Source organism: Diabrotica virgifera, chromosome 1 (genome assembly GCF_917563875.1).
Source record: "Diabrotica virgifera virgifera chromosome 1, PGI_DIABVI_V3a".
NCBI lineage: Eukaryota > Metazoa > Arthropoda > Insecta > Coleoptera > Chrysomelidae > Diabrotica > Diabrotica virgifera.
Window position 1 is genome coordinate 300,579,620 of NC_065443.1, and position 22,273 is coordinate 300,601,892.

At 33.2% G+C, this 22,273-nt stretch overlaps 1 protein-coding gene across 1 annotated transcript; it reads left to right on the top strand.

Moving 5' to 3' along the window:
• Window positions 1–1,188: 1,188 nt before the first annotated feature.
• On the top strand, window positions 1,189–21,938 carry LOC126879191 (ubiquitin thioesterase otubain-like). The gene is made up of 4 exons (XM_050642246.1): window positions 1,189–1,589; window positions 8,238–8,537; window positions 16,435–16,620; window positions 21,654–21,938. The coding sequence occupies exons 1-4, from the start codon at window positions 1,485–1,487 to the stop codon at window positions 21,870–21,872; spliced, it is 810 nt and encodes a 269-aa protein (XP_050498203.1). The 5' UTR covers window positions 1,189–1,484; the 3' UTR covers window positions 21,873–21,938.
• Window positions 21,939–22,273: the final 335 nt, after the last annotated feature.

Genomic DNA, 22,273 nt, shown 5'->3' on the forward strand with positions numbered 1-22,273 from the left:
ACATTTTATTATACTAATAACTTCAGTTAATTGATTGCATATACAGGAGCTTTACCAGATGGTACGCCTATGCACACAGCTGATCCAATACACAAACACCTTCTACCTCGTTGACAAAAACTTATGAGTCATCCACAGACGTTCAAGATGGCCGGTTCCGCTAGAAATTTAAGGTGTTGTTGATATATGGAAGACTCCTTCCTGTTTTTTTATATTCTAAGGTTTATACCATTTATATCGGCCATTTTCTTGCATTCGACCTGCCCTCTATAGTCCGTTTCAATCGCGAATTCTGTGGTTGTAGGTACATGGTCTTAGAATATAAAAAAACAGGAAGGAGTCTTCCATATATCAACAACACCTTAAATTTCTAGCGGAACCGGCCATCTTGAACGTCTGTGGATGACTCATAAGTTTTTGTCAACGAGGTAGAAGGTGTTTGTGTATTGGATCAGCTGTGTGCATAGGCGTACCATCTGGTAAAGCTCCTGTATATGCAATCAATTAACTGAAGTTATTAGTATAATAAAATGTTATTTAACTGACTTTTCAACAAAATATTATAGTAATACGTATTTTCTCTTGATCTGTAGCTGTTTTTTTAACATCAAAGATGTAGTAAAATCGTTAAGAATTTCTTTTCTTCCCTCTTTCAAAGGTACGTCACTGGAGATAGAAAGCAAATCTGACAGCTGATTGCCATTTGCAACCTCCTTCTTGGCTCGTAGTCATTTCGCATTGTACTCCTTCCTGATTTATTTTATATTCTAAGTACATGGTACGTTGACTGACACTGACAGATATTTTGGCGGGAAAAGCAGAGACAAAAAACCACAAAAAACGCAAAAAACCAAAAAAAAAACCCATTTCCTAATGACGTACATCATACGTCAAACGTAAATTTGACAATGACGTCTGTCTCTGCACGTCTCTGTCATAGTCACAGAACATTTTTTGTAAAATTTTGTTCTAAATTTGTCAGATCCTAAACCAACGTAAATTTGTTGTTTATCAACAACTTGTTGAATAGTTGTAGAGTTGTACACCCTTCTTCATAGTTTGTGATCGAAAAATGTTGAGGGATCTTAAAATTTTTCAAACAACCCCCGTTTTAGACAACACAATATACACAGCTGTCTTAATATTATCTAACTATTATCTAGATTTATAAAAAATGATATCTGTCATCTGTCACTGTCAGTGTCAGGAGGTTAAGTTAAACTTCGTTTGGTTTGGTTTGGTTGACCGAGTGATTTTCCAGGGTGAAGTTTTTTTGTGATGCTAATTTATTTATGGCCATTTCGCGTTCTCTGATAAATGAACTATAAAGTATTAAAGCACATAAATTAATAATCTTTGAATAACTTACATTGATATTGCGATCAACAAGGTTTTTCTAAACAAATATTTAGTTAAAAGTGCACAAGTTTTTATGCAAGTTGTCTTGTAATTGTTTTCAACTGCTTAGAGCTTCTATCTCCACCATGGGCGATCAGGTTGAAAATTCGAACAATAAAGTGACCGAAAATGATCCACAGCCCAACAGGGACGAAATGATAATGGCTCAGCAGAGGCAAATTGAACAAGAGGTAATTTATATTTTAAGGGTACAGGCAAAGAAGGTGCTATGTCAAAATAATAAATTTCGAGAAAAATGGTTTTAACATTACACAACGTCCATAGAGACGTTGCATTTTTCTCTATTCTACTTTGCAAAATACATTTCGCACCTCCGCTCAAAGAGTGTCAAACTCAAAAAATTTTTAAAATCGGTTTTATTGCACGAACAGTTTAATAAAACTATAAACTCCTATCTCACAAAGTGTCACATGTATGGGTCAACTATTTATGTTAGATGACACTAGTGTCATTATACGATTATCCAAAATCAATGACGCACCGAACACCTACAGTGTCACATATCGACTTGTGCAAAGCCGAATTTTTTTTTCTCTGATTCTGGCTTTGGTTTAGAACTAGAACCTTTAGCCATGTAATTGTATAACTTATCACTAAGTCAGGGGAGTAATGTGTAGTGTGTGTGTGTTGAGTAAGTGTCTTGTTACTTTGCAAAGTCGACGTCATTGTCTTTGCAAAGAGACGCTAATTGTTTCCGAACATCTGCGGTCCCTCCGGTGAGTACCGATCCCACAAGGACAGAAACTATTTTCCATTTATTAATTTATAATAAATGAAAAATTTCTGCCCCTGGTAGGATTCGAACTCCCGACCTTTCGTTTCAAAGGTAGGCGCTCTTACCACTGCGCCACAGAGGGGAAGCCGAATTTGTTCATATAAGATGTGTATAAAGTGTCATTTGTTGAGTTTAGACAGTATAATATGTGATTACTTTATTCAAAACTTTCTGCGTATGTGCTCAAGAAAAGTGTCACATTTATCACTTATTTATCTTTCTTTCTATTTTGTGTTTAATATTATTACTTGTATTTAAAGTTACATCATTAAAAAGTATAAGTCTGTTAAAGAAGATAATATTAATGATATTATATTCTGTACTGCAAGTGTTACTCTTAATAGATAGATAGATAGATAAATTTATTGATCTTTTTGTATCATTTTCATGACATAAGACAAGTCACAAACATGGTATATTTATAGTACAATAAGTAGGTTATTAAAAAATACTACACTAAAGTAAACTGGACGGCGTTATGCATAACTCGACCAAGTGCCAAAAGATAGTTTTGAGATAAATGGCTTCAAAGTTTTTCGTTTCTTGGTTGCTTAATGGTCGCTTAATGGTAAGTGGATTAATGTCGCTTGGTTTAATTTTGTTTTTTTAGTAACCGTTAACGTGACAATAACAGGGATTTTTTCCAAGATAGTTTTAGCTATGTGTCACCAGAATCCGCTGTTATCTCGATATTAAAGAAATGGTGCTTGGTCGAGTTATGCATAACACCGTCCAACTAAAGTTATCTTATTAAAACATTAATGGTAACAAACATTTACTATCGCGACCTTTGTTTCATATATTTAATAAATCTTTGGATGTAGGTCAGTTTCCAGACTTTTGGAAACTTTCTTATGTCACACCAATATATAAATCTGGTAATAAATCTAATATTAGTAATTACCGCCCTATATCTATTCTTAGTGTTATACCAAAGGTGTTTGAGAGTATTATAACTGATTTCCTCACCTTCGATAGCTCCGGGATCCTAAACTCTCAGCAATTTGGTTTTACTACAGGTAAGTCTGCTGAACTGAGTTTGTTGACCTATGTTGATTTTCTGTCTGAAGCCTTGGAGGAGGGACTTCAAGTTGATTCAATTTATACTGACTTTTCCAAGGCCTTTGACAGAGTAAATCATGAACTCCTGATTCAAAAGCTTAGCTCCTATGGCATAAGTGGACCTTTGTTGCAGTGGTTACAGAGTTATTTAACCGAAAGATTTCAACAAGTTCGAGTAAACCACTTTTACTCACAAACCTTTCCAGTTAAGTCAGGTGTACCACAGGGGTCCCATTTGGGTCCATTACTCTTTAATATATTTATTAATGATATTACCAACTGTTTTCACGATTGTAACGCCTTGCTATTTGCTGATGACTTGAAGTGCTTTAAAATTATAAAAAATCATTATGATGCTGCCATATTGCAATCAGAACTGAATAACCTCTCTGCATGGTGTTCACTTAACGGTATGAACCTTAATTCAATCAAATGTCATGTAATTAACTTTAACCGTACTCACCACCCAATATTATCAAACTATTACATTGATGGCCAATTGCTCAACACTGTTAATAGAATCAAGGACTTGGGGATTACACTGGAAAACTCTCTTTGTTTCAATACTCACATCATCAATGTCATTCAAACATCTATGAAAATGCTGGGTTTTGTAAAAAGAACAACTCGTGATTTTACAAACATATCCAGTATTAGAGTTCTTTACTTCTCTTTGGTCAGGTCTCACCTTGAGTATTGTTCTTCAGTGTGGTCCCCACACTACTTGGTCTACATTAGGAAACTTGAACAAGTCCAAAATAGTTTCTTCCGTTACATTGCTTTTAAGCTTCATACCTATCAAGATTACGCTGTATGGCAGCATCAACTGCAGGTCCCTTCTCTTGCAAGCAGGAGAAAACAAAGGGACCTTTTGCTATTATTTAAGATCTTAAATGGTATATGCAGTTGTTCTCAACTACTTAATAAGATCGCACTGTTTGTACCACCTCGCACCACTAGACAAGTGCGAACATTTTATGTACCATTCCACAGGTTTAATTATTCACTTTTTTCATTCGTACCCAGAGTCTTGAATTTAGCAAACTCCCTTTGCAATTTACAACTGTTCGACAACTCCATCAGTCGTTTTAAAAGAAATTTAGATGGGATCAATATTTGAGTGAAGCGTCTGTAATTTGTTAACTTGGTTTTGTAATTTGTTAACTTGGTTTTATGATATTATTTCATAGTACATATTTACTTCTAATATTATATTTATATTTCTGTATGTCTGTTTTTTATATTATATTATGTTATTGTTTTTTTTCTGTACACTAAGTATTTTTGTAGAATTGGGCTTGCCCGTAAAATAAATAAATAAAAAAGAACAAGATTACGAGACTGATAAAATATTGTTAAAAGTATAAAAATATCGGAATCAGTTGCTAGCTATTTTCCATTCAACTGATCTGAAAAGTTTCCCTTTGGTTGAGGTTGAGGATGTTCCAGGAACTGTTGACCTTGCCTGAAGTTGAATCGACTAAAATATACGTTTTTCGGCCAGAAATTTTTTTCGTAAACTTTTTCTTGTATAGAGGGATCGACTCCTATCATGAAGGTTTGGTTATTGGATCGGACAAAGTATGTTGGAAGTTTCTTTACATAAGTATTTTGTTCGCCTGATTGTTTCGTAATATAGGCCTTTATATTGTCTTCTGTTAAGGCACGTTTACATGTATCCAGTAACTGGCGCCAGTCGCACTGGAACGACAGTGCTGGCATCATGTAAACGCTTTTTTGTTCCAGTCCAGCGCTGTTTGCCAGCGCTGTCTCGAATAGAAGGCCCCTCTAACCCTGTGCCAGTGGTTGTAGACACGTGTAAACACAGCGTTCCAGTCGCTGGCGCTGTCGTACCTGTGGTTTCAGTGGCCGTATTAGGATTTTTAATAAGAGTGCCAGTGAGATTGGCGCCAGTTACTGGATACGTGTAAACGAACCTATCCATCGCTGTCTTAGTCAAGCACTCGCATTCCAGTGAGACTGGCACCAGTTACTGGATACATGTAAACGTTACTTTACAGTATCAGGGACTCGTGACAAGAAAAGCCAGATTTTCTTCTCAGTGTTATCTATACCCTGGAAATTTTCATCCCTATCTCCACTGCCTATATTATGGTGACGGGTTTTCCTAGTTTTCCTTTTTACTGAGGTAAAACCTTCTGCTTCCGACAGGTGATGATTAGCTTCATTTATTTTTGATGTTGAAGGTTTCATTCCTGCCAGATTGTCATTGGTTAAGTTGATTACTTCATTTAATTTTTGTTCACTTTGTACTGTCATGATTTCAGCTTCTACCTGGTTAACCTTTATTATTGGATCACCCTGTAAATTAGGAGTTCCCATATGTGTTGGTGATGACAAATTGCCTTGATGTTTATTTTTGTTGATTTCGTTTTTTGTTACAGATAAGGTTTTTGTATCACTTACCTTATCGGAAGCAAGTTTTTTGGTTGGTTGCTATTTTGATATGGTCTTGGTAGATTTTTATTAAATGATGGAATTTTATTTTCTAATGACGTTAAAAAGATTACCTGGCATTTATCGGATATTATAGTGTCTTTGTCTGTTATTATTTGTTTCAAGAGTTTGATTTCTTCTCTAAGGTAGGAGTCTTCATTTATGTCAATCTCAGCAACTTGTTGAGATGGTTCATGTTTACAGTCTGTTTTTTTTAGTTCACTAGCTTGTTGTAAACATGCTGGGTGGAATATTTCACTGCACTTTATGCACTTCACTTTACTTTTAACTTTTTTGGAGCAATGTTTACATGTATAATTTACATTTTCATTGGGAGCAGGTGAAGTGTCAACTGCTTCACCCGCCATCTTGTTAACCAAAGTATAGATAATATCCTTTTTAATTTATTTATAAATGACATAAATAAAAGTTCAATTTTGCTCAATTTCTACTATTTGCTGATGACCTTAAATTATTTCACATAATTACCTCTGATTTGGATCGCTACAATTTGCAATCAGATCTTAATGGTCTTGTGGAATGGTGCTCACTTAATGGTATGGACTTAAATGCAAACAAATGCCATGCTATAACTTTTACTAGACTGAGAAACTTTGAGAATAATTCTTACTATATATGGGACACTAGGTTACAATTAGTTGACTCAGTTATAGATCTGGGTGTTATTCTTGACACTAACTTGAATTTCAACCTACACATTAATATCATGGTTTCTAAGTCATTAAAGATGCTTGGCTTTGTTAAAAGATGTAGCTATGACTTTACGACTGGTCATTCTTTAAAACTTCTTTATTGTTCTTTGGTTAGACCACATTTAGATTATGCATCATGTGTTTGGTCATCTCAATATAATTGTCACATTAATAAAATCGAACAAATTCAGCGTAAATTCTTACGTTATTATGCTTATAAGATGCATCTCACTGGTCAAAGTTATGAGTCTTTACTGCAAATTATTCGACTTGACTCATTACAGAGTCGTCATCAACATAAAGATCTTTGCTGCTTATATAACTTAAGTCATGGTCATAAATTCTGTATCTCACTCTTAAATAAAATTGGTCTACGTGTACCTTCAAGAACCACCTGTTCTGTGACCACCTTCCACGAAGTCATTAACCGTACAAACTGTGGTTCAAGTTCCTATCTCTGTAAAACTGTTAAATTAGCAAACACATTATCTCCGCATATTGATTTCTTTATTAACGACTTTACTGCGTTTTCCACACAATTACATTTATATTTAACTTAATGTTCTAATTTCAAGACTTATTTGTCAATTACTGTTATTGTCTTTATTCTAAGATAAGTTGTATTTGTCAATTGCAAAATGTTTTAGATATTTAGATTTTATTACTTTATATTATAGGACTAGCTCTCAATTGTTAAATGAGAGCAAGTAATTTTATTTTTTTATTATTGTTTATTATGTATTTCCCAATTTTGTACCTCCTAGATCTTATTTTGAATTGTTTTGCTAATTTGTGTGACATTTTAATTGTATCATGTACTAATGGACTTCGGTCCGTCAATAAATAATAAATAAATATTTCGTAAATTTTTCGTTATTTAATCTGTATAGTGTCACAACTAAAAAATTTTTTTTTAAATATTTTTAATTTAAGTACTTAATATAGGTATATGCTATTTTATAGAGCTTCAAAAACCATTGTAACTGACTAAAAAAGTTATTATTCTAATTTTAATAGTTTTTGAATTAAACCCGAAAATGTTGTAGGAAAACTTTGAGGGCCGGTTGTTCGAACGCTAATCAACAATGATCATTATCAAATAATTAATTACTGTCAATGTCAATTGTTAAAACATAATTAATTACAATTCTGAGACTATAATCAATTAATATAACAATAATTATTAACATAATTAATAATAAATCTCATAATTGTAATTAATTATGTTTTCAGCGACCCAAACAAAGTTGACATTGACAGTTTTGGTGACAGTAATTAAATATTTAATAATGATCATTGTTGATTAGCGTTCGAACAACCGGCCCTAAATGTCGTTTTTTCTCGAAACTTTGCTTTTTTGACCTATGACACTCTTTGAGCAGAGCTGCGATATAGTGTCACAACACTTGCTCATACATTTGATGTGCTGTCTGTCAACATGTTAAAGGTTAAGAGTCTCTGGTGTTTGTTTATTATTTATGCACTGATGAAAACTGGTTTATTTACTAAATTTACTGGAATTACAGCGATGGTATCAGCCTATGTGTACAAAATGATATAGTACTTTTTTTTCGCCGGGACCATTGCCATCTTTGCCATCTTCTTGGCCTGACTAGAGAAATTAAAAATGTTGTTATTCCTGACTGAACACATTCATAGCGGTGATTAATTTATAAAACAGTAGTCGAGATCGTTGGCTAACAGAGGAGACCAGAAACTCATTTTCTGCAAAAATTGACATAGCACCTTCTTTGCCTTACCCTTCATTTATTATAAAATGGAGTTATGTTTATATTAAGCAAAAATTTTAGATTTCAGAATCGATACCTCTTCTAGGAGGCTTGGAACCTGTTACTTCACTAAATAATGAATATTCTTCAGATGATATCTACCTCGAAAAAGTTAGCAACCTGGCTAGTAAATATCAATTCATCCGCCGAACCAGGCCAGATGGTAACTGCTTTTTTCGAGCATTTCTTTACGCTAACATAGAAAGATTATTAAAGAAAAAAGAGGAATTTGAACTGTTTTTTAAGTTAGCAGAGGCTAGTAAAGACGCTTTAGTGTCTCTAGGGTTCCAACAGTTCACAGTAGAAGACTTTTATGATACCGTAAGTTTTATAATGTACCTATAGAGAGCAGGTTATACTGTAGGGGCAAAGAGGGGTTTCATGCTGATTGAGGCCTATGAGATTTTACAACTGATTTTTTATGTATTCTGACCTCCTGAATCTGAGTCTTTGACATGATAGTCTGAATTTTTGGATGGGAATATGTTATTAACAAATTAATTGTTTAACCTTTTCAGTCATCAATTTTTGTTTGCAAAAATTAAAATTTAAAACTTGGAGGTTGAGGTATATGATTTTTTTTAAAGACTTATAAACAAAAAATTTTAATGATAAAATCAATTGTTTTTTAATTAATGTTCTGACTATTTTCTTGTGGAATTTTTGTAATTAACTATTTTCAATTGGGAAATAGTTAAGCCACAATTTTACTAAAAAAATGATTTTATTACCGTTTCGACGTCCAAATCGGATGCTGTTGTCAAAATACAAAAAATATTAATTAATATTTTTGTAAAAATCATTTTTTGTAGTAAAATTGTGGCTTATTTCCCATTAAAAATACATACAGTTAATTAAAAAAATTAATGTTCTTTAAAACTACCACAGTGACTCAAGAGTCATGTATGTAAAAGAAATACACAAAAAAAATAAAAAAATATTTATTTTAAACGAAACTGAATGAAACAAATTGTGTTCATGGACAATACATAAATGAAATTTGCATTTACTAAATCAATGTGTGTTATTTACACCTTGCAGCTTGCTTGCTCTGGTCAAATATGGGCAAATGATCCACGCTGTCAAAACGAATTTCTCTTAACCTTCCACAGATAAAGTGAAAGTAAGATTTTTGATAACGTCAGTCTAACAAACCGACTTTTTCTAAAATCAAAAAATTGAAATTTAGCTGTAGGTGACAAATATTTGTAACAATATAATTGAGTACCTTATTCTCTATACAAATATATAAAATTTATAATTTTTTTGTTACTTTTACAATTTTAAGGGGTTATTAAAAAAAGTATTAGTAGACCAGGGCGGATCTGTAAAAAAAATGTCTATTTTTGGATGTGCGAGGTGGCATTCGGATTTTTGCAGATAAAGTTGACAACTTCAACAATAATAATTGACTTATCCCCCTTCTCAAATATGCCCGGAACATTAATAAAAAAATTAATATATTTAAAAATTTCGAAAAACGTCGATTTTTTTCTACTTTCTTTGCTTATAACTTTAAAACGATTCATTTTGGAACAAAGTCGTAGGGAAATAAAATAAAGGTAATTGAGTTTTGTATGATAAACGACTAGGTAAAAATGCCTTAAATTATTACCCTTTCTGCAAAATAGCAATAAATACAAAATAAGGGGACAAAATAAGCCTGTTTTTATTCAATATTTTCCAACCGCTTTGGTTGCACCTAGAACTTTCATAATCCCTTACAAAAATTCTTACAACATACTTAAATCGTTAACCAAATTTCATTAAAATCGACGTGATAGATTTTGCAGAATAATCTTGCAATCTATATTTTTTTAAAAAAGTTCAAATTTTAAAAAAATTTTCTGAAGAAAAAGTAGACCATTTAGAAGATTGCTAATTTTTTTACGTAATATAAAGAAGTTCTCTACCTATCTAATACACTTTACAGAATTAAAATTGGAATATTTAAGCGGCCTCAGCACTGTTTTAAAGTTATAAACAATTTTTTGGCTTATAAACAAATACAGTGAGGACGTTTGAGTTGTCTAGTAGGGTGGGCCGAAAAAAATTTTTATTTATTTTTTAAGTTGTAATACCGCGGAAAACTTAAGAATTATAATTAGAAACAAAATAAAAAAAATTTTTCAAAATCGGTTAATATCTTCCGGTCCCGCATTAGCCTTAAAGTTTGACTATTTTTTAAAAAAACTTCATTTTTCTTATTTTGTGAAAAAATTTTTTTTATATTTATTTTTTAACGTAATAGTTATTTATGCGTTGAGATAGACCCTAAGAATATTGTGTTTTAATTTGATTGTGATTACTGGATATCTTCCGGTCCCGCATAAGCTCCAAAATATGCCAAAATATTGGAAATTTACAGTTTTTACGATTTTTTTTTCTTATGTTTAATTAGTTTTAAATCGTTCCAGTTACGATATTTTTTAAAAAACCATTTCTGGTTGCTAAATAAGCCTAATTATACAAGCAGAATTTTTTTATTTATGACTGAGTGACATAATAGGGATTATAAATAACAACGAGAATAGAACCTTTCAACTTATATCTGTATTATTATAAAAAAAAGTAAAATATACAATTATTAGTTAATTGTCTGCATTATTGCCTCTATTTTGTAGCTGAAGAAGGTACTTTAATATGTGATTTACTGGAGAAGTCTGGCATGGCTGATCGCGACAGTAGAGTACTTCTGATAAATCCGTCTCTAGCTTCAGCGCCACAAACTCTGCCCGAAGCTTCCATCACTAGTTTCACACAACGCTCAACTGCCTGTGTGTGAACTGGGAATTTCTTGTAGTTAATGTTCCAGTTAAGGATGGAGTCACTGTTGATGTACGATTTTATCTCTTCATCACTGACCTTGACCAAAAGTGGGGGAGAAGATAAGTCGCAGTTCATCCAGTTGACAATATCTGAGTACTCTTGAGCATCAAAGTTGATTTTCGGCGGTGTGAATGTCCTTACTTTCTTCCTTTTTGAATCTATTTGCCTTGCCTTTAGAATTCGACGAAGTCCGAGCTGTCTTATCAGTTTATTGTCGTCCTCAATCATTGCCAACATCAAATTTTCGGGGTGGGAAAAATAACCATTTCGCTCAATCACTCGGTTTATAACAGCAAGCAAAGGCTCGGGCAAATATCTCGTTGATTCAATTGCTTGGTAAACAAGCTTTGGACCATCTGTAAAGTTTTTGCTTTTTTTGATAGCAAATCACATTGGCATATACGATTTCAAGATAAACAAAACTAGCTCTTGAAGTTCAGGTGAGGGGTTTTCTTCACTTATGTAAAGTCGCAAAGTTCTATTTGCTTTGGTCAACCACCTCGAGTGTGATAAGTGTCCGGGATCTCGTACAGACAAATCCCCTTTACATGTCCCAGATTTTATCGCAGTGGAGATATCAAGTAGGTACTGTTGATCCTTGCTGAGAACCTTTCTGTCTACATCCGGTATCTGACAATCTATAGACTGGAAGTTAATTACCGGCAGTTTTTGACAGGCAACAAGTTATTCACTGATTGGTCCTCTTGAAGTACTAGGCCCGGTTGTTTTGCCATCTAGATGTTCAAAGAGGTGCCGGAACGGCAGCTCATTAAAGTGGAGCAGGCAAATTGCCCATTGGACGGGTCTCCTTAAATATAATTCAGTTCTTCGAATTATCCCAGTTTTCAACCCCTAAATTCCCTACAATAGGTTTGTGTGAATATAAACGATTACTATTACTTTTAAAAAACAATTAATTATCAAATTCCAAAAATACGAAAAAATGTTGAAATTTCAATATTTCGGCATATTTTAAAGCTTATGCGGGACCGGAAGATATCCAGTAATCAAATCAAATTAAAACACAATGTTCTTAGGGTCTATCTCAACGCATAAATAACTATTACGTTAAAAAATAAATATAAAAAAAAATTTCACAAAATAAGAAAAATGAAGTTTTTTTAAAAAATAGTCAAACTTTAAGGCTAATGCGGGACCGGAAGATATTAACCGATTTTGAAATTTTTTTTTTATTTTTCTAATTATAATTCGCAAGTTTTCCGCGATATTACAACTTAAAAAAAATAAAAAATTTTTTCGGCCCACCCTATTGTCTAGTATATAATATATATCACCTCATAACAGATCCGCTCTGGTCTATAGCGGGACTTAAACCTCGAAAATTAGAATCAGTCGGTGCGAGAGACATAACGTTATCAGCCAAAGGTTAATGTCCTTTGCTCCATCTTCTAATTTTTTAGTGGTTGGTGGTGTACAAGATCCATTAGTGCTTGATGAACGTCCTAACTTTTTTTATTAGTATCCCTTTAGTATTGATACTATCAATGAGTTCAGCTTGTCAGTGGCTTTCTAGAAATGTTTTCGAAATAAGAAATCTGAAAATTAAATAATATTTTGAGTCGCCATGTTCGCTGAAAATAACACATGCTTTTTTGTATGAAACTACAGAGCGACAAGCGAAAGGTGGCGGCTGACCTTCTCGTATTCTGCATTTGACGCTGTGTATTTTCACTCAAGGTCACGCGCCAGCACTGGCTTGTCGGATAGTACATGAAGTATCTAATATTTTTTATGTTCTTGTACATACATGTAAAAATTAACAATTAAGTACCTATAAAATAATTTTAAAATCAGATTTTAACTTCCTTAATAAGTTTAAACACAAACTAAATATCACGAACTGGAGCTAACCTCAAAACATGTGTTACTATGCGGCACTCATCAACGAAATTGAGCAATTCAGAACAAGCGTGACACTATTCCTAATACAACGTACAGAGATGATGTTCTTTGAGATGATCACGGTGATTCAATGTAAAAAAATGGGAATTAGCTATAGTTGGCGCTTATGCAAAGTTGATGTTCGTTTAAACGAACATGATGACTGAAAGGGTTAACATGATATTAATCTTTTGATCACATACCACCGAAAAATTATTATAAACAAATTTGATTGTTTTTTTACACCTAAATTGTATATTTTAAACCTATATAACTTTGTCAAAAATTAATAGAATTTAATTTTCAAAATTTGTTTTAAAGCATATAGTCATATATTTAAAATGAAGTGTTTTAAATCTTTTTACCTTGAAGAAAAACAAAGTTATAAGCAAAATTGTTTTTAATTTTTCAAATTTTGCTTGGTTTGTTATTTTTTAAGAAACAATCATTAAAAAAAAAGAACATGTCATTATTAGTTTATTAGTTATAATCATTTAAACGATTAAATTGTTAATAACTAATTCCTGCTTAAAAATTCGGATTATCATGTAAAATATTAGCAAATGCAATGGGTCAAAATAGATAAAAATCAGTTGAAAAATCTCATGTAGCTCAATCGGCCACGGGCCCCTTTGGCCATAGACTATTATAGACCTGGATCCCGCGTAAGAAAGAGAAGTTGATTAATAGCAAGCTGAAAATTTGTTAATAACTTAACGGTGTCTAGTCGGACAAACTTTGATGCACGGGAACACTGGAACAGGGGAAGTTTTAACTGTGGAGCATGATAAACGTGTCGTCCTGACAAGTTTATGATTGTGAAAAATAGCAAGTTGTTTTTAAGTTTATTCGATAGCCAACGTTATGTAATATATGAGAAAATGTTTGTCCGACAAAAATGTTGGGCATTTTAACGAGTCCGACACGTAGAACATGTCACATCACAGGAATTATGTTGGTGATGAATAGCAGTCTGATTTTTGCATGAGAGTTTAATGAAAGGTTAAAAAAGCAATTGGAAGTTCTGTCCGACAAAATGAATGGGAAGTTTTCGTAGTCGGACATTCTAAACAGGTAAGATATAGACAAAAATGCTGGTGATAAATAGCTTTCCGACAAAGACGAAATTTAATTAAGTAAATTATTCCTTACCAAGAATGACTATTGTCGGAAAAAAATAAGGGGTAGATTTTGTAGTCGGACAATTTAAAAAAATAATTTTTGAAATTTCAATAAGGGGTGATTATTCTATGTCCAAAATACCTGCAATCATTTACAATCGATAACTTTCGATTTATCTCAACATCATTTAGATACCTCACTGTAATACATTTATAGTAGATCAGGCAAATTATATTATGGATTGAGTGGTCTAGCTATCTTTGTCTGCCACATGCGCGGGATCGCTTGGTTAAAAGAGATAGATAGACCACCTATCGACTTTTTGCACTGTATTCCCTGTCTACCCTTATGTCTATGAATACATTTCCATTTAAGAAAAACTGTCACTTTTGACAATAATTCATAATAAATTGCAATCTTAACTTCAAATTTAAACTAATCGATTTATTTTGGCAGCAAATTATTTTTAGCCATGTGACATATTAATTACATTATTATTTCATTTGTAGAAAGTTGAGAAAAATTACGTGATACAATTTTAGTAATAATTTATTTAGGTACCCTTTTTCAATCAAGCAAAGCATTATAGCACGAAGAATGATATTCAATAGAATTTTCACAATTATCTGGCAACTGAATATCATTGAATTGATGACCAAGTATTTTACTAACTTTGTAAAATGTTCGAAAATTACTCAAAAATGTTCCGTTGAATGGTTTCACTTTTGATTTGGCGACTTAAAATTTAAACTGTTTACACTCAAAAGACACAAAAACACTCCATAGTTAATATAAATCTTAATTTCCAACACACGTCGCAAACAGAAACTCAGAGACCATGTACTTTCAAATACTACTTTGTACAGCACAAAGTGTCACACTGACAAATGCAGCCTTCTAATACATACTTCTATTAATAAGCATAATGTGTCATATTTACGTCTATTCTTATAAGCACCAAAGTTTAAGACTCTTCACATTTTTCAATGTCGTTTACAAGGTTAAGATTTGAGTATGGAAAAAAATGTATATTCTCCTTTTCATGAACATTTTTCAGTGCGTCACAAATTATAGAAAAAAAGGTAAGTCCGTGATAATACACATTTATGACATTTATTCTAACGTGACATTTTAGTTAAATCTGACAGTTGTCAAATTTTATTTTCAATTTGGAATAAAACCAAATCAATTGTGTCTATTGCATTTATAAAATGATATTTTCTTTCATTTGTATAGTCTTATAAATTATACAGATTATATTGATAATATTATTATTTTATTTAATAAATAATTCTTTTTTGATTATGGCGCCATCTATCGACAACTAGAATAATCACCGAACTAGAATAATTACCAAAGTATTCACAGACGTGCCTTTTTTTCTGTCACATACAATTTAATGCGTTAGAGAGAAATCGAAAAACTGTGACGCACTGAAAGATGATCATGAGAAAAAGAATACAACGTTTTTTGTAGGAAATTTTCCGTACTTTCTGATGCGCCTAATTAGAAAACCCTAAGAGATTGCTTTCACATGTTCTTTGACATTTTTTATTGTCATTTTGAGAATATCTAGAACAAACTACACCCAAAAAATAATTGTTTTGCAATATATACATGCACTGATACTTACCTCACTGTTTTTGGAGTGTGCATGCAAATATGTGAATATATGCATATATATGCACATGCAAATATGTGAATATAAATAATAATATACAACTAACATAGCTTTATCAATATGTGACTAAGTCATTCTGAAAAAATGTTTTTTATTTATTTCCTTCGATTTGCCCAAACTTTTGTCCGACATATAACTTTTTGCGTTACAAAATGTAATTTGTACATAAACAAATCAACATTAGCTTGCTATTTATCACCAACATTTTTGTCTATATCTTACATGTTTAGAATGTCCGACTAGGAAAATTTCCCATTAATTTTGTCCGACAGAACTTCCAATTGCTTTTTTAACCTTTCATTAAACTCTCATGCAAAAATCAGACTGCTATTCATCACCAACATAGCTCCTGTGATGTGACATGTTCTACGTGTCGGACTCGTTAAAATGCCCAACCTTTTTGTCGGACAAACATTTTTTCATATATTATATAACGTTGGCTATTGAATAAACTTAAAAACAACTTGCTATTTTTCACCATCATAAACTTGTCAGGACGACACGTTTATCATGTTCCACCGTTAAAACTTCCTCTGTTCCAGTGTTCCCGTGCATCAATGTTTGTCCGACTAGACACCGTTAAGCTATTAATAAATTTTCAGCTTGCTATTAATCAACTTTTTTTTCTTACGCGGGATCCAGGTCTATTAGTTTTAGTTATGAATTTTAAAAATTTATTTGCAGTATATTGATGTCCTCAGAAGACTAAAAGATATAGATAATATTGATGAAGCGCTTAAAGAATTATATAGTGTATTTAATGATCAAGGTTTCTCAGATTATTTGGTGGTCTACCTCAGATTGTTAACCAGTGGCCAGTTACAAAAGGAACACGAATTTTACAGTTGTTTCATAGAAGGTGATAGAACGGTAGGTATTTATTTCAATTTTGTTTTTTTTTCTGATTTGTTTTGATCTAATCTGATTTGTTGATTTTTTTTTCAAGATTTCAAAACACATTTTCATCTCAATAAAACTCTACACGTTGTTCTGAAGCTATTTCCTTGTGGCATTTTTATAATCAAGTATTTTCTATGGGAAATAAGCCACAATTTTACTAAAAAATGAATTTAAATGAACGTTTCGAAGCCCAAATCGGGTTTCGTTGTCAAAATACAAAATACTATTTTATAGAGAGAGAAATCTTATTCACTGAGGTTTTAAATAAACACACTAATAAAAAGAAAGGAATATGTTGATTTTTGCATTTGATATCTATTATTCAGTTTTAAATGTGTAGAGTTTTACTAAAAAATGAATTTATTAACGTTTCGAAGCCCAAATCGGGTTTCGTTGTCAAAATACAAAATACTATTATAGAGAGAGAAATCTTATTCACTGAGGTTTTAAATAAACACACTAATAAAAAGAAAGGAATATGTTGATTTTTGCATTTGATATCTATTATTCAGTTTTAAATCATCATCATCATCATTCTCTTTGCCTTATCCCTATGCGGGGTCGGCTTCCCTAATTGCATTTCTCCACAAAATTCTATCTTGGGCCATATCACTGTTAATCCCCTTTACCAACATGTCCTGCCTTATCGTCTCCCCCCAGGTCTTCTTTAGTCTTCCTCTCCTACTCCTTCCAGGAATCTGCACTTCAGCTATTCTTCGTATTGGGTGGTTAACGTCTCGACGTTGAACATGACCAAACCATCTTAACCTATGCTCTCTCATTTTGGCATCAATTGGTGCCACGCCTAGACTTCCCCTAATATACTCATTTCTAATTTTATCCTTCTTTGTCACTCCACTCATCCATCTAAGCATTCTCATTTCCGCCACATGCATTCGCTGTTCCTCTTTCTTTTTCAGTGCCCAACACAACATTCAGTTCCGTACATCATAGCTGGTCTTATGGCTGTTTTATAGAATTTTCCCTTCAGCTTCATTGGGATTTTTCTGTCACACAACACATCACTCGCTTCTTTCCACTTCATCCATCCAGCCCTAATTCTACTGCATGCATCTCCATATATTTCTCCATTACTCTGTAATACCGATCCTAGGTACTTAAAACTATTGCTTTTTACAATCATTTCACCATCCAAAGATACCATTTTATTTGTAGTAGCTCCATCTTTAAATGAACACTCCAAATACTCTGTTTTTGTCCTACTAAGTTTTAAACCTTTTTCCTCCAGAGCTTGTCTCCACTGTTCCAGTTTTTGTTCTAAGTCTCTTTCACTATTTAAGCACCATGGAATGTTACCCTGTATTTTCGCTGTTATCTGGTCCAAAACTAATGAGAATAAATACGGACTAAGCACAGAACCTTGATGCAATCCTACTTTTACATGAAATTTATCAGTCTCTCCCACACCTGTCCTAACACTAGTCGTTACTCCCTCATACATGTCCCTCATAATCTTTACATATTCACCAGGGACTCCTTTCTTATTGAGTGCCCACCACAGAATCTCTCGAGGAACTCTATCATATGCTTTCTCAAGATCAATGAATACCATATGAGCGTTTGTTTCTTTACTCCTGTATTTTTCCAGCAACTGCCTTATAATGAAAATTGCATCTGTTGTTGATCTACCCTGCATAAAGCCAAATTGATTCTCGGATATTTCGGTCTCTTCACGTATCCGTCTATCAATTACTCTTTCCCATATTTTCATGGTGTGGCTAAGCAGTTTTATAGCCCTGTAGTTTGTACATTGTTGTATATCTCCCTTGTTTTTGTAAACAGGTACCAGTATACTGCTTCTCCATTCGTCTGGCATTTGTCCAACTTCCATAATTCTATTAAATAGACCTGCTAGCCACCTTGTTCCTGTATCTCCCAATGCTCTCCATACTTCCCCAGGAATACCATCTGGTCCTACCGCTTTTCCTTTCTTTATTTTTTGAAGCGCTTGAGCCACTTCCTCGTTGGTTATTTTGGTGACCATTGCTGCTACTGTCTCCGTTGACTCTACAGGCTGTCTGTCAAATTCTTCATTTAATAACCTGTCAAAGTACTTTCTCCATCTCTTTTTGACATCCCTTTCGTGAACTAGTATTTTATTATTTTCATCTCGGATACATCTAATCTGATTAAAATCTTTTGCTTTCTTTGCTCTCTGTTTGGCTATTTTATATATCTTCGTTTCGCCTTCCCTGGTATCAAGTTGATCGTATAGGTTTGAATACGCTTCTGCTTTAGCTTTTGCTACTGCTACTTTCGCTTCCTTTTTGGCGACCATATAGTTTTGAAGATCTATGTCCGATCTGGTTTCTTGCCACTTTTTATATAATTTTCTCTTCTCTTTTATTTTTCCTTGTACTTCATTTGACCACCACCAAGTCTCTTTATCCTCAAACTTCTTTCCTGACGTTTTCCCAAGTATTTCAATAGCCGTCTCTCTAATAATATTGGCCATTTTTCTCCAAATTGTGTTAGGGCTTCCTTTCATGTTCCAACATATTTTTTCTACTATTCTTTCCCTGAATAGACCTTCCTTCTCATCTTTTAGCATCCACCACTTAATTTTTTGTGGTCCTCTCCGATATTTTTGTTTAGTTTCGCTTTTTACTTCGATGTCCAGAACAAGCAGCTTATGTTGTTGGCTTACTGTCTCACTAACTATTACCTTGCAGTCCTTGCATTCACGTATGTCTTCTTTCCTTATCATGAAGTAGTCTATTTGGGATTGATGTTGTCCACTTTTGTAGGTAATAAGTTGAGTTTCTCTCTTTTTAAAGAATGTGTTAACAATCGCCATATCCAATGCTGTTGCTAATTCTAGCATGTCATCTCCAGCTTCATTTCTAGTTCCAAAGCCTAATCCCCCATGTATTGTTTCATATCCTGTCTTGGCTTGGCCCACATGTGCATTGAAATCACCTCCTATTATAACTTTCTCCTCTGCTGGAATATCACTCAGTACGTCTCCTAATTGGTCACAGAAAGCTCTTCTTTCATTCTCACCCAGACCTGTTTGAGGAGCATACACACACACAACATTCAATACCTCTTTATCAATTACAAATTTCACTGACATCATTCTATCACTCGTTCTTACAACTTCTACTACGTTATCTTTCATTTCACTATCAGCAATTATACCAACTCCATTTCTAGTGTTACTACTCCCTACATACCACAATTTATATCCATCACCTAGTTCTTTCGCCCTTTGTCCTTTCCACCTAGTTTCTTGAATACAAGCAATTTGAACTCTTCTTCGTTTGAGCGCATCCACTAACTCCAGACTCATACCTGTAAGACTACCAAGATTCCAAGACCCTATCCTGATTTTTCTAACCTGCAATGGTGTTCCCCCTGAGATAGTCCTCACCCGGAGATCCGAATGGAGGCTCATTTTACTTCCGGAACATTTTACCTCAGGAGATGCCATCATTTCAATATAAGTTTTTATTACGTTTGGAGGTCTTTTCATTATTATGGCCTGAAAAGATTTTTGGATATTTGATGCCTGAATGCCTTTTCTATCAGCACCATACCCTGCCCTGCACGTTTAGCCAACACACCACCAATGCAACCAAAGTGCAGTATTATCCCACACCCGCCTGCATTTTTCTGTATAGGCCAGGATCCCTACTGTAAGGACTGCCCTATAAGCCAATGTATTGTTGCCCGTATCCCGCCACTAGGAGGCACGTACTTCATTCGGGATACCAAAATGTGCCAGTTTTAAATGTGTAGAGTTTTACTAAAAAATGAATTTATTAACGTTTCGAAGCCCAAATCGGGTTTAACTCAACCAAACCCGATTTGGGCTTCGAAACGTTAATAAATTCATTTTTTAGTAAAACTCTACACATTTAAAACTGAATAATAGATATCAAATGCAAAAATCAACATATTCCTTTCTTTTTATTAGTGTGTTTATTTAAAACCTCAGTGAATAAGATTTCTCTTAGGACTATGACAAATCGAGGTATCTGAAATTTTTTTTAGTTATATTATTACGGGTCTATATTAAGAAAACCTATACATTTTCTGCAGAGATTTAGTTGTCTTTTTTAATTATTAACAATTAATTGTAAAAAACATGTAAAAAAAGTAATTTTTTTTTTGTAATTTTAGCTTGCATTCAAAAGCTTAATATTTGAGGCAAAATTACAAAATTTGGTTCTGGTCTACTCTAGGAGGTCACTTATTTTTGATTTGTGACAATTTCTAAGGATAAGTAGGGTGCTTTTGAGGCTCCCTAAACACCTATTCGTAGCTTCTCCTGAGGTCACAAAAACCGTTGATATCTGAAAAGGCTCGAGTATTGCTTATTTTGAAGTTTTCAAAGAAACATATTAATTTTTCGATTTTTTTTTATTTTCTAATAGATACAGTTTTTTCTAATAGATACAAAAATTTTCATATCTTTTTTTTCTAAAAAACGGTGTATTCTACCGATTTAAAAAGTAAGAGTATCTTTTAGTACTATGATACCTCAAAATGTAATACTCTAGTGTCAAAAATGCTTAAAAGTTAAATACAAAAAACTTAATGCAATAAAGTAACCGTTGCCCTACCCAAAACGGACGCCTATGACAGGTACTAGAGATTCACAATTGGTGGAATCGATTTATCTCTGGAAGATAAACAGGCGCACCAGTTTTGTCTAAATAGAAGCGTTTGGGATGTATTCAAAAGTACTAATTACAAGACGTTGTCTTTAAAGAGCTCTAGCTCCCTTAGAAGCATTTTCGGACTAGGTGAATTGTGTTAAATTGTATTAAAATTTTCTGGAGAGTTTCTGGACAATATGTCTAGGTATATGATATCCAATAAAATTCAGATACCTGGATTTGTCCCACAGTCCCAAACAGGGTGTTTTTGGAAACTTTACAAGGAAACGGTTGTTTATAGTTTTAAAAACAATTTATTGCTATTACTATAGGTAACCATATTGACAGATTAGTTTTTTATATAAAAATTATTTATAGGTAGCTGATTTTTGTCACCAGGAAGTAGAGCCTATGTATAAAGAAAGTGACCACATTCACATAATTGCAGCTTGTGCTGCGCTAAATACTGGTGTTAGAGTGGTATATATGGACAGAGGTACTGGAAAAATTTGTACTGAACATGATCTGCCTGAAGGATGTACACCCACTGTTCACTTACTCTACCGTCCGGGACATTATGATATTTTGTATCAGTAGTTTTGTAATTTGCATTGTTGTTTTTTTATATATAATAAAATATTTGTTTCTGACGATAATTCAAAATAGTATTCCTAATCATCTGTGTTTTTCAAATTCCTATACTACATAACTACACTCACCGGCAAAGTTAACAAAGTTAAGGTGGGCTTGTATTTCTTTCAATTTCCAGAAATTATCAATCTTTGACTACATTTTTTGAATATACGGTGAAAACTACCTTTAAGGGAAAGAAAACAATAAAATCATTAAAAAAAAACTCCTTTATCAAGGGATGCTTCGCAAAAATGCAATGTTTAAAAATCTTGGAAGAAAATTCGAACAAATATAATTTTGAAAATCATAGTCTAATTAAAAAAATATGAGTATTAATAATGGGTGTGGCCGCCTCTGACTCGTAG

Coding starts and splice junctions, on each gene's coding strand:
- LOC126879191 (XM_050642246.1), top strand. CDS start 1,485: ATGGGCGATCAGGTTGAAAATTCGAACAATAAAGTGACCGAAAATGAT. Junction 1,590..8,237: donor AGAGGCAAATTGAACAAGAG/GTAATTTATATT, acceptor CAAAAATTTTAG/ATTTCAGAATCGATACCTCT. Junction 16,621..21,653: donor TCATAGAAGGTGATAGAACG/GTAGGTATTTAT, acceptor AATTATTTATAG/GTAGCTGATTTTTGTCACCA.